The sequence below is a fragment of the Gracilinanus agilis genome, chromosome 2 (genome assembly GCF_016433145.1).
Source record: "Gracilinanus agilis isolate LMUSP501 chromosome 2, AgileGrace, whole genome shotgun sequence".
In the NCBI taxonomy this organism is placed as follows: domain Eukaryota; kingdom Metazoa; phylum Chordata; class Mammalia; order Didelphimorphia; family Didelphidae; genus Gracilinanus; species Gracilinanus agilis.
The window spans coordinates 684334646-684348199 of NC_058131.1; the positions used below are offsets into that span (position 1 = coordinate 684334646).

The 13554-nt window shown below is 40.4% G+C and overlaps 1 protein-coding gene across 1 annotated transcript in view; it reads left to right on the forward strand.

Moving 5' to 3' along the window:
- Positions 1 to 474: 474 nt before the first annotated feature.
- The window catches only part of IQGAP1 (IQ motif containing GTPase activating protein 1), a 130548-nt gene continuing 117468 nt past the window's right edge, over positions 475 to 13554 (forward strand). Inside the window, exons 1-2 of the mRNA XM_044659142.1 lie at positions 475 to 529; positions 2611 to 2710. Coding sequence (XP_044515077.1) covers positions 475 to 529; positions 2611 to 2710 — 155 coding nt within the window. The remainder of the gene's footprint in view (positions 530 to 2610; positions 2711 to 13554) is intronic.

A 13554-nucleotide genomic window follows, 5' to 3' on the forward strand; every position in this document is an offset into this window, starting at 1 on the left:
AAGTGCTCTTTCATTGACAAAAGGAGAACTCCAACGCCGGTTTGTCCGCCAAATGGAAGTGCTCGCAGTTTAAATTTAATCTTGGGTTTAACCCCCAATCTCCTCCTCTCTATAGTCTGCGCAGTCTACCCCGGGAAGTTGAGCCTCAAACATCACCAAGTCCCGAGAAGCCGAGGAAGTTTGGGCTGGCTCAGCAGCCGTAGGGCGTGCCCACGCGGCATCACCCAGCCCGGCTCCTGGAGGGCGGAGCAGAGGGAAGTGGGCTGGGCTAGGAGGCGCGGGCCCGCCTCCTTCCGCTGCCACTACCTCCTCCTTCTTCCCCCGGCGGCTGCGGCGGGTTCGGGGCGGGGCCGCCGGCACAGGCACACCCAGCGAACCTTCCCTGCTGTCGCCACCTCTACCGCGCCCGGGAAGCGCTCCGCCGCCTCCCACTTCCCTCCGAGGCTTCGCTGTGCTCACCTCTCTCCTGCCGCCATGTCCGTTGCGGACGAAGTCGATGGGCTGGGCGTGGTCCGGCCACACTATGGCTGTGAGTTCGGGGTTCGGAAGGTGGGGGAATCCCAGGGGGGCCCGGCCCCTCCGCGCCAGGACCGGCTAGGCTTCTCCCGGGGCCGCGCCGCACCTACCCGGAAGGGCAGGGCGCCCGTTGTCTGGCCTCGGCCCTAACCCTGGCGGGCCGGGCCTGACCTTGCAGTCTGTCAGGTGGAGGGGCGGCCGGGGTGGAACCCACCAGGAAATCCTCGGCTCCGTCTCCCCGGCGGTTACACTGAGGCCCAGGAAGCCGGAGGAGGGTTAGCAAAGCTCTCCTGGCTCGGCAGTTTGGGTCCCCTCGGACTCTCCGTGGGTTCTGCCCTCTTCCCGCCCCGCCCCTAGTAACCCGAGTGGGCCTTTGGCATCCACTCTTCCGCGGGCTTGGCAGTTTCTTCCCGGGGGGCAGCAGCGGGACAAGAGTTCATGAACTCCTTTTTCTTATGTCCTATATTCCGTATTAAGTTTGGACGCCTGGCCCGGGATCTCCTAGGCCTGTGGGGTCTAATGACTCACCTAGAGGCACCCAGCCAGGAAATTCCCGAGGACAAATTTGAACTCAGGACCTCCCGCCTCCGGGAGTTTATTATTTTTATGTAAAACCTTTAACTTCCTTCTTAGAATCAATTCTGTGTATTGGTTCCTTGGCAGAAGGGCAGGGCTATGAAGGTTAAGTGACTTTCCCTGGGTCACACACCTAGGAAGTGCCCGAAGCCAGACTTGAACACCCGACCTCCCATCTCTAAGCCTGGTTGTAGCCACCTGAATTTATTTTAAAAAAACCCTTACCTTCCATTTTAGAATCAATACCGTGTATCTGCCATGGAGGTTAAGTAACTTGTCTAGGGTCACACAGGTAGGAAGTGTGGGAGACCAGATACCAGATTTAATCCTAGGATCTTCTGTCTCTAGGCCTGGTTCTCTAGCTGCATAAACTCATTTTTTAAAAATATCTTGATAAATTCCAAGGAGTCCATAGGCCTCCCCAGGCTGCCTTAGAAGTCCTTGACACCAAAAAGGATAAGAATTTCCTTTTGAAGGAGAGAACTGATGAGAGACCCATCTTGGTGATTTGGAAAGAACTCTAGACTCTAAGAGTCTAGAGAGGTGGGCATCTGAGAGTCTAGAGAGGTGGGTAGTGAAAAGAATCAGGGACTCCTGCAATCAAGTAGGGTTTTGTCCCCACTTCTGCTACCTGTGGAACACTAGACAGTCACTTGACCCCTTTCTTAGGCTTCTATTTCCTCTCTTAAAATGATAGAATTGGACTATATGATCTCAGATCACGAGTTGTTTATAGTTTATGATTCTAGGTCTTTAGAAAAAAATAAAATGCTGTTCTCTTCATATTCACCTGTATTTCCCAGAGTATCCCATCTCTCCCTCAGAGAGCATCTCTTAAATTGCAAAATAACAAAGCCAGGGTAAAAACTGTTCAGCAAAACTAACCAATTTATTCAGTCTTAATGTTATATGTAGTGTTCTGCACCAGAGTTCCTCCACATCTGCAATGGGGGAGAGGTAGAGAAGTGCATTCTCACATCACTTGCTTCCAAATTTGATTCTAAAATGTGCTGAATCTTTGAGGGCATACTTTTCCAGGATCTTGAAAGTAAAGTGGTGGAGGGGAAAGAAAGGAGCTTGCTTCCTTATTCAATGTGTCAAGTAATTCTGCTCTCCTTGGGTCTTGGACATGATTATATCTCTTCTGGAGGGGAAAAGGGAGACCCAACCTAGTTCCCCTTTTTTTTTTTTTTTTGGGAAAGAAGCCATCCCTTTTGATGATGTAGGAGCTTTGGTTTCAAGTTACACAAGTTTTTTTGGATAAAAGTTCAACACTAATATTTTGTAATGTGAAATGCAAAGTCAGATATGTATGTCTATGTTACTATATTTTGACAAAAATGATAAAAGTAACATAGGTGGGGTCCAAGTTCTTGCATGAATAAGATCATTATATTATACCTGGCAACATTGCCAGGAGGAAATGGGAAGTTACCAAGTACAGGCTGATCTAACTTTCTTACATATCTTATGAATGCTACAGATTTCTGCATTTTCATAATTTCTCTTATTTTATAGCTGTCTTGGATAATGAAAGGCTTACTGCTGAGGAGATGGATGAGAGGAGACGTCAGAATGTGGCATATGAGTATCTTTGTCACCTAGAGGAAGCAAAGAGGTAAGGAAGAGGTGGTTGGCAACAAACTGGAACAAGTAAACTTGATTTGTTGTGTACTTCTCTTTGGCATGTGGGCCTGTAGGAGGATAGTATGGTAGTGGGGAGAATGAGCTTAGATTTAGTTTGGAGGTGCCTATCTTTTGTAGAACATCTCCCTAACTAGTTAGGGGCAGAATTGGGTTAGATTCTAAGTTTGCTTCTGAGATCTGTGATGTTCAGCGCTTAGCTTTATTCCCTTTAGAATATTTCCTTCCATCCATTCTATCCAGTTTTTTTCTTCAGTGTTATAAGTACAGAGATTATTTTTGTTTTCATTTGGGAAGAATATTTTTCATTGAAATCATCTGCCATTCTGCTTTAAATTGTCACATGATATATGAATGACCAGTTAGAATAATTCCCCTTATCACAGTTCTTCAGATACCAGTGTACTTCATTTGTAAATACTTTTAGAGCATTTTCTTTTCTGTTAGGTTTTGGACTTCCAGTTTAGAGAGGTGACATTTTTTCTATGAAGTCTCTCTTATACATGGTTCTTTAGGGGTTTATTCTTTTCAAACTGAGCTATTTACAAAACTTTCTACTTACCTATAAGTGATCATCACATCCTGGAAGCTGTCACTGTTTATGGACAAATTCTTTTTTTTGTGCATAAATTTGTCCATTCACTAAATGGTTGCTATTTGCAGGGCACAGGGAATACAGAGATAAATTATGGCTTGGCTTTTCTTTCCGAATTTATAATTGAACTGGGAAGGACAGCCACATAACTAATTATTAGAAGGGACAGTGAGGTAAATTCACAGTGCTAGGAGAAATCTGAGGAGGATGAAATCATCTTTACTTTGGTGGATATGGATTTGGTGAAGGAAGCTTCATGGTAGAGATAGCAACTGAGAGGAATTTTGAATTGAATTGAACCTTGAGAGGAATTTCTGAATGTGGAAATGGTCTAGGGTGTCTGTTAATGCACAAGGGAAAGTCTGAGCAAAGGTATGAAGACGAGAGGTGGCAAGAGAAGAAGACTGGAGAATAGACTTGTTGGGTTGGGATGGAGAGAAAGGCTGGATAGCTCAGATTGTGAAAATACTTGGTCAGTATTGTAAACTTCATTCTGTAAACAAGGAGAGCTGCTTAAGGTTTTTGAGCAGAGGAGTAACATTAGCAGAACTGAGCATTCCCCATTAGTGATCTCTGTTGTATACTCAGGAGGGAAGCCCAGAGAGATCTTCCAGCCAGCACCAAGGACAAGGCTTTTCTTATTTAGAGTAGGTGGTCTAGCCCAAGCCCTAGAACAGTGATGGCAAACCTGTAGCACAAGGAGAGTCCTCTCTGTGGGCACACCTGCAGCCCCCCCCCCCCCCAACAGAGTTCCTTACTAGAAAGTCAGAGGGACTTGGTGGCCTTGCTCCCCCTGCCTGAGGACATTTCTCCCTTCCCCCACGGGGGTGGGATGGGGCCTGGCACTCCCATCTCTAAAAGGTTCACCATCACTGCCCTAGAACGAGGAGCTGCTTTGTGGGACACTGAGCTTTGCAGACCTGAGAGGGGCAGGCTGGGTTCTCTGCCTACTTGAATGTGTCTTTTAACATCTGGAAATCTTCTGGTAGAAGTTTATAAGACAGCTTACAATGGTGGTCATTCAAACAACATTAGGATAGGCTCCATGAGAATAGGTAAGTTATTTAGAAATTAAGGCTGTGATAGCATGAAGAATAGGTAAAATAAACTGACTTGTTTAACCATTTCTATACTATCAGAAGTAGTGAGTATCCCATAACATTTTAAATAGAAGATACTTCTTTACAGAGTAAATGATACAAGTATAAACTTATAAAGCTGGAAGGGACCTTAGAAGTAATTGAACCCAGGGGGCAGCTGGGTAGCTCAGTGGATTGAGAGCCAGGCCTAGAGACAGGAGGTCCTAGGTTCAAATCCGGCCTCAGACACTTCCTAGCTGTGTGACCCTGGGCAAGTCACTTGACCCCCATTGCCTACCCTTACCACTCTTCCACCTATAAGTCAATAAACAGAAGTTAAGGGTTTAAAATAAAAAAAAATTAATAATAATAAAAAAAAAGAAGTAATTGAACCCATAGTCTCTCCATTTTACATGAAGAAATTGAGTGACAGAAAGAGAAGTACTTGCTCAAGGAAATGCTTGCTAATGACTCAGTTGGAAGTAGGATGCAGTCCGAAAACACAGCTAGGTCCAGAAGCATTTCCATAAGTTCATCTATGCATGGCATAAAAGAAGCTAGAGTGGGGGAACTAGGGAGTGCAGTGGACAAACTGCCAGGTTTGGAGTTGGGAGGACCTGGGATCATATTTGGCCTCAGATACTTTTTAGTTATATGACTCTGGGCAAGTCACTTACCCACCATTGCCTATTCCTTACCACTCTTCTGTCATAGAATTGTATAGAATACAGGGACCAGCTGGGTGGCTCAGTGGTACTTAACCCCCATTGCCTAACCCTTACTACTCTTCTGCCTTGCAGCCAACATGCAGTATCTATTCTAAGATAGAAGGTAAGGGTTAAAAAAAAAAAAAAGAGTTGTGTAGAATACAGAAGGTAAAGGTTTTTAAAAGAAGCAGTAGCAGCTTGGGACCAAACTTTTTTTTATTTGAAAAATTTTATTTAATTAATTGATTTAGAATATTTTTCCATGGTTACATGATTGATGTTCTTTCCCTTCCCTCCTCTCACCTCCCTCCCGTAGCCAACTCGCAATTCCACTGGGTTTTACATGTGTTATTGATCAAGACCTATTTCCATATTATTAATATTTGTATTAGGGTGATCATTTAGAGTCTATGTCCTCAATCATATCCCCATTGACCCATGTGATCAAGCAGTTGTTTTTCTACTCCCACAGTTCTTTCTCTGGATATGGATGGTGTTCTTTCTCATAAGTCCCTCAGAATTGTGGCACCAAACTTCTAAACTTTTAGACTGATGTCAAGGAGAGAAACTATTGTCTTTTCCCATAAAAAACATATCTTGAGGCCTTACCTGTTCAGAGCTAATATAGATTGCTTCTACCTGAGGATGGGTCGTATTGTAATAAGCTTCATTGTCTTTTGAAACAATGTTTTTAATAATAATAATTGTCAAAAGTTATGTTGCTCTTTATGGTTACAAAGCATTTTACAGTAATCTTGTTTGATTTTTATAACCGAGTGAGGAAGGCTGAATAAATACTATTATTCCCATATTATTAATGAAGAAGCTGAGGCTTTATGGAGTTATTTCATCTACTCAAGGTCACATAGTTGAGAGCCAGTATTTGGATCAGGGCAGTTAGGTTCCCAGACTGGTTAATAAAAGCATATATAACTCAGATTACAGAAATATTGTACATTTTCAGTGGAGAGTTGTAAACAAATTTTTTGTTGTTGTGGCAAATACTAATAATTCTTCTACTAAAGGCCTCATCATGACTAGAGGTGACCGTGGTGTCTCAAAGGAAATAAGTGAGATACAAACTCTGGCAGATCCTGCCAGTCTAGAAAGGATTTTAATGTGAACTACAGTCAGAATGTCATCTACTACCACCTTTCTAATCCTTAGCAGTTATGATTATTTATTTTGTAAATGGGACAAAGAGGGAGAGAGATTTTTCCTGGAGTGGCTGAGGAAGAAAGGGGTTGAGGTGTATGGTGTGTGTGAAAGACAAACATACATGAGCATGTGTGTAACCTGCTACTCATATCTTTGTTAAAGACAGAGAAAAAAGATTGAGGGAGAAGGAAGGAGCAGATGTTGGGGTATGTAGTTCCCATATGCTAGTCAGCCCAGGGCAACTTGATAACTCTGGAGTAGGACTGGAATGGATGACAGCAGAGAGGCAGACCTAGACCATATTTAATAGGCTTTTTTTAAAAAAATTTTTTTTATTTTTAAACCCTTAACTTCTGTGTATTGACTTATAGGTGGAAGAGTGGTAAGGATAGGCAATGGGGGTCAAGTGACTTGCCCAGGGTCACACAGCTGGGAAGTGTCTGAGGCCGGATTTGAACCTAGGACCTCCCATCTCTAGGCCTGGCTCTCAATCCACTGACCTACCCAGCTGCCTCCATATTTAATAGGCTTTTGAGTATAGGGGATGTTAACAGAAAGTGCCTGTACTAGGTTTGACTTTGTGCATTGATAAGGTCAAGACACCAAATTTGGAATTGGATTTGCATTTCTTTGGAAATCTGTACATCTGACCTTTTGATCTCTGGCAAGCTATGATTCATTGAGATAAGGATACATAATGTATAGGTAGAGTATTTCAGTTTTTCCTTGTAGAGTTTTACTCCTGGGCTTGAATCCTGCTCTTCCATGGTGGAGTGGTTTTTGGATACTGGTATATTGCATAGTTTGGAGATGCTCTTATCATCTGACACTTGAATCCTGGTTGTTTCAAATTGAGGCTGCTGCCGAAACTCCCTGACAGGAAATGTTTGTGCCAGATAGAGTTGGTGGGCAAAGTGAGAGGGCTTGGAGGTGACTCATATGACAGTTGGTGTTGGTTTATTTTGAGTCTTTGTTGCTTAGAAACCATATCAGTAGCTGGTTTGCAGGGTTGTACCACTTGGAGGAGGACAGTAAAAAGCTTTTACCTTGCCAGATCAGGGAGCTTCCACTGTGGCTTCTGATTTGAAAAAGTGTTAATATTAATCTGTGGTTTTGCAGAATGCAAATTAAGGAAACTTTAAAAAGCTTAAATGAAGAATTTGGTTAGTGGTTTGAAGAAAAAAAGATAATTTCCTTAACTTTAGAGCCTACTGTATTTTTATTAATACCAAAGGCTGTTGATAATTTGCTTTGTGCTATTTGACAGTAGCTTAACTACTTAACATATTTGTATATTTTATCTCTGATTTATATTAACCAGAAGGAGCAAAAAGTGATTACCTTTTTTGTGACTATAGAATATTCATATTTGCATCTTGCCATTAAAGCCAGAAAAATGTTGCATAGTTTTGTTGCTCTTGTCCACAAGGCTGTGGAAAATAAACTCATAATAAAAAAATGAGAATTTTAGAGTTTTGTTAAAAAGCTCTTTTTTTTAACACACTTTGCTTAAATCTTTTGCCCGAAAAGCTAATTAATTTCCTCTAGATTTTTAAGCACCTTCTAGCGTGAAGATAAACTTTTATAGTTGTTAGATATTTACAGTGTACTTTTTCTATACAAAGACTCACTTGAGATTCCTACAGCTCTGTGAGGGAGGCTCTACATGTACCCCCATTGTTTCACAGAGAAGGAAATAGCCATTCAAGAACTAAACCACTTGTCCAAATGGAAACTGACAGGACTTGTTTTGTCAAAGGTGGGATTGAGAGCTAGGCCTTCCTGACTCACAGCCAGGTCCTCGCCATTTCACTGTGCTGCTTACAAGTTCTTAAATGGTTTTGCTGGGGAATTGACTTTGAAGGAATGATGAGGCCTAGCCCCCCCCTTCTCTTTTCCTGTCTTTTTTTTCCATTTATCAAGCTCCCCGATTCTGCCAGGTCTTTGAGCTTTTCCCTTGCAAACCCTACCCACAAGGATATCTTCTTTCTCCTTATTCCTTTTGTATTCATCCATACCATAAGATAGATTAGAATTGGAATGGACCTTAAAGAGTTATTATATAACTTCATGGCCTAATAGAGTGATTTTACTTCCGCTTCACTGTGAGGTAACTAAGGCCCAGAGATGTTAGGTGTCCTGTTCAAATTCACTCAACTACAATTTTTAGTGATGGAGAGGCTCTTGGAATGTAGGGTTCTTGTTTATTTCTACCATATTATGCTTTTAGTATTCTTTCTGCTATATTGTATGATTATGTGCTTCTTTTTTTCTTAATTTGTTATAAAGGGAGTTTGCTTTCCCCATTGTGAGCTTCTTGTGGGCACTGATCACGTATCCTTTTTATTATGCCCTAAAGTACCTATGAATGCTAACCATAAACAAAACATTAAAAGTGCCCAATTATTACTTAATAACAAATGTTACTTAATAAATTGTTCAAATTTATAGCATGCTTTTATAGTATTTTCTGATTGACTAGTAAAAGATTGTGGAAAACATTGGCTACAGGAACTTTAATACAAAGCCAGCTTGTCTGTCATATATATTGAATTGTGACAGATATTCAGAACCAGAATTACAGAATACAGAATGAGTGTTGAAAGGGACTTTAGAGGTCATCTTGTCTCTGAACAAGATTTTTTTCTTATTTCATATATCACAAGGTTGCAGCAATTTCTTGAAAACCTCCTTTGGAGGGCAGTCCATTCCCTTGTTGGACAGGTTTAATTACCAGGAGATTTTTCCTATCATCAAATCTATATTGATCTTTGTTATTTCCTGTTTTTTCCTCTGTGGCCAATCAGAACACATATAAACCCTTTTTGACATGAAAGCAATTCATATATTTGAAGATAGTTATCAGGTATTTCCTGAGTTTTTTCATTTCCAATTCCCAACCTTGTTGTATTTGAAGGGTTAACTTCCTTTCTGACCTCATTCCTCCTGCTCAATAAGTATAATCTCTTGAAGTGGCTATAGTGGTATCTTTTTTTTTCTGGGGCAGGTAAAAGCGGCCCCTAATTGCTTTTCACCAGAGTAGTCTGGAGTTTTTGGCTCCTCTCTCCTGTAGAAGAAAGATGCTTCCCTTGCTTCTTGTTCTTTGTTAGCTGATGACCTCATACGATGGGAGTGGCAGTTTGGATGGGAAACTGTTGAATCATGTGACAAAGAACTATATTTTGGGGGCTGTGGGTGGAGGAAAAGCCTTGTCTAAAGGCCTCCTGTACTCTTCTGTACTCTGAATACCTTCCTGTTGAGTCAGTGGCAAAAATAAGTAAAAGCAGGAGTGATGGAGAGAGGCAGCTGCCAACCTAAGGTTTGACTTCTGTCTCTGGCAGATATTTGGGCTCCAGGAAGGCTTGAGCCCTTTCACAAGTATTTTGGAGCTTAATGTAGGGGAAGCTGGTACCACTGTGATAAGTTCTTAAGGTAAGGAGGGTTGTCAGGAACTCTATTAGAATTCATTAACATTCTTGAAGTAAAAGACTCCATCAGAGTCTTCTTGGGAAGCAAGGAAGCAATGAACAGAGAACTTGGGGGGAAATTCTAGAAGGAAAATTCTAGAAGGAAGATAGAAAATGGAAAAAACCTATGACATATTAACCTGAGTAAAGCTAAAATTGAAATTCATGTAATAAAGTAATTAGTACATATAGCTAGTACACAAAGACACATAAAGAACTGAACTGACGCTTGGAAATAAACTTTGTAAAGCCACTATATGGTTGTTGTGAGGAAAGCATTTTTATAAATCTTAATGTACTGCCTTCTTTTGAATAGTTATCATTTTCTCAAAAATGATGGGAATGGCCCTTCTGAAGGTTTCTGGGAAGGTCTTTGTTTTTAGGTATCAGGGAGGGATTCTCATGGCCTCTCTTTCTGTCTTGTACCAGAAGAGCTTAGCTGGGAGTCAGGAGCCCTGGGTTTGAATCTTACCCTCTACTATTACTGTGACCATAAGCAAGTCCCTTCATCCCTTTTCACCTGTTTCCCCATCTGTAAAATGGGGATTATAGTATTTTCACTTCCTCATTGTGTCATTGTGAGTAAAAAGTTTAGTACACTTTAAAGTGCTGGATGAGATTTATTAATTCTCTGCTGAGGTTAGAGAATTGCTTGCAGGATAAGGTAGCTGTCACTTTTGACATTGTTTTAGAAATGAATGACTTAACTAATTCTTAATGAAATTAGTTGGAATTTGACAGGCCTTTCTTAACCTCTTCAAGGATGATGTGAGACAAGAGTTTTAGTTGGCATTGAGGAAGCAGCCATGTTTATACTGAACAGATTTTGGCAGCTCTCTTGGGGAGGCACACTGTAAAGAGAGTGGTAGTTATTACTTGTAAAGGAGAGTCAAGAGTTCTGGGTTTTAGAACTTTATAACTTGCTTTCTAGCAGGGTAATAGATTTTGGGGAGCATTTACTTTTTTTGTTGGGTTTGAGGGATGGGCTCTTTGTTGGTTAAGTTAAGATAAAGAATAAACACTTCCATACTCACTTCTTATATATCCATTTTGTTGATTATCTGTAGCTCCTACTCTTCCACAATTCAGGTTCCAGGTTAATTGACCTGGTGCTGAAGGAAACTGGTTATAAAGTGCTTAAGTTTGCAAAGGCCTTCTAAAGCAAAATATAAAACCATTTGGGATAATATTTCATTTTTGGATTGCCTCATTTCTTCTCTCCATTAGTGTAGGTAATTGAGAGTTGACTCAATGTTGATCATTTGGATGGTTTTTTTTTTTCTGGCCTTATATTGAACACTTTTCTTTACAGTGAAATTCAGTCATGCTTTTGCAAAAGTGTGTTATTGGAACAGGTAGGTGACTCGGTGGATAGAGCCACACCTAAATAAGATGAGAGGTCCTGAATTCAAATTTGGTTGCAAATACTTCCTAGCTCTGTGATCCTGGGCAAGTCTTTTCCCTAGCCCTTACTACTCTTTTGCCTTGAAACAGACACTTAGTATTGATTTCAAGACAGAAGGTAAAGTTTTGTTTTTTTTTAAAAAGAACATTGCATAATTTTTTGGGCAGATACCTTTGCCAGTTTTTTCTTCCGCCTCCTGTGAGAGATTTGGTAATCAAGAAATAATTGTTGAATGCTTACTAATAATGCACATCATTATTTTAGGGCCACACGTGATAGAGTTGTATCAGAAATGTGTTTTTTGTTTCCAAAGTTTACTATATTTTTGAGAGGCAAGACTTGCTAAGAAGAAGAGAACAAATAGATGCTAATCAGGTACTAAATGGTGCAGTAAATGTAATAAATTCACTATGAATTTAGAGGAGAGAAAAATCAAGGTATGATGAGGTAGATAGGACTGGGAAAAGCATGCTGATGAGAGGAGCAATAATAGGAGGTGATAGATTAGAGATGATAATGAATACGGACTGTATAACCAGTGAAAGAGACTTCTAAGAGGAAAAAGCTGAAGACCAAGGATTGTGCCTTGCAGGTTGTCCACCTTTAGGAGGAGGTGCCAAGAAAGCAGACAGTTCTAGAAGCAGGAAGAAAGCAATATTAGTGCAGTGTGATGAAAGTTGGGAGGAATGTTTCAAGAGGAAAGAGGTCAAGTGTCAGATGCCCCAGAGATAGCAAAGAAGATTAACACCAATAAAATACTATTACATTTGATAAAAAGGAAGCTATCTAATTAGAGAGCTGTTTATCTTGCTGAAAACTAGGTTGGAGGAGTTGAATCCTGGATGGAAAGTGAGGGTGTGGAGGTATTCATTAGAGAAATGAAGTAGTAATTAGAAGCAGCAGCAAAGGTTACGATTTCATATGTAAATATAGATGAGGAGCCACTAGAGATGGAAGATGCTAGAGGCTACTGAAAGAAGATAGGAAGAGTACCCAATTTCAGATGAAGTAGAGCACAAATGTAATGTTTATTGAATGTCTACTTTGTATACAAATAATAGAGATGCATCGATGAAAAGAGTTCTTAGTGGTCAAGAGGCAGATCTAAAGCATCACAACAATGATTTGTAAAGCTGAAGGTGATGATTTTGATGGAAAGGCTAGAGAGTGCTTTTGAGTAGTAAGATTGGGCATAATTTTGACAGGCAGAGATTTGTCAGGAGTATGAGATAAGCTGGTGTAGAGACAATATGAGCAAAGGAATTAAAACTGAGTGATGCAAACCTTAAATAGCTTTATAAATGCTAGCTATTATCATCATCATCATTATTGCCATCACCATCACTTGTTCTGGCAAGCAGTCTAACTTTGCTAGATCATAGGGTGTATGAAAGGAACTAATGGGAAATAAGGTCCTCCAGATAAGGTAGGATGGGGCTGATAGAGAATGTTAGGCTAATGAATTTAGACTTGTTTTTGTAGGTAGTGGAGAGAAAGTTTTTTTGGAAAGAAGTGGTTTTTTAATTGGTATATTTTATTTAGGCAACTTACTCTGATAGAGTGAGGAGAGACTTGAGGCAGGAAGACCAGGTGGGAGGATATTCAGACGAGCAAATGAGGGCCTAAATGAAGGTAGTAGCAGTGGAAATGAAAAGAAGGGGGCAGATGCCATACAGAAACAATGACCAGCAATGAAGAAATATTAGAGAAGGCCTGAGAAAAGACTTTCAACAAAGAGAGGAACTTAGAAGGTAGGTCTAGCAATGAAAGGAAGGGGAAAATAATATTATATAAAAGTAAGCTTTGTTTTAAGTTGTGGAAGACTTGAACATGTTTGTGGCATTCCTTTATTTAAATACACGGAGATAAGAGGCAAAGTGGTAGGAGCCAGGAGGAAAATTCAATGGTATGAAAGAGAAGATAACTGATAAATAATCTGTTTACAAAGCATTTTCTTCATAACAACTCTTTGAGGTAGGTAATGCAAATATTATTATTCATATCTCACATGGGGAAACTTATACACAGATAAATTATTAATTAGTCCATAGTCACACAACTAGTAATTATTTTTTTATTTTAATTTTTTTTCTCAATTATATATAAACAAAAGTTTTTAACATTCTTGAAAAAAATTTTTGAATTTCAGATTCTTCCTTCTTTCCCTCCCACCACCTTGAGAAGGCAAGCAATTTGATGTAGATTACATATGTGTAGTCATATAAAACATTTCCATATTAGCTTTGTTGCAAAAGAAGACAGAGACAGGGGCAACTAGGTGACTCAATGGATAGAGAACCAGACCAGATGGGAAGTCCTGGATTCAAATTTGGCCTCAGACACTTCCTAGATATGTGACCCTGGGCAAGTCCCCATTGTCTGACCCTTACTGCTCTTTTGCCTTGGA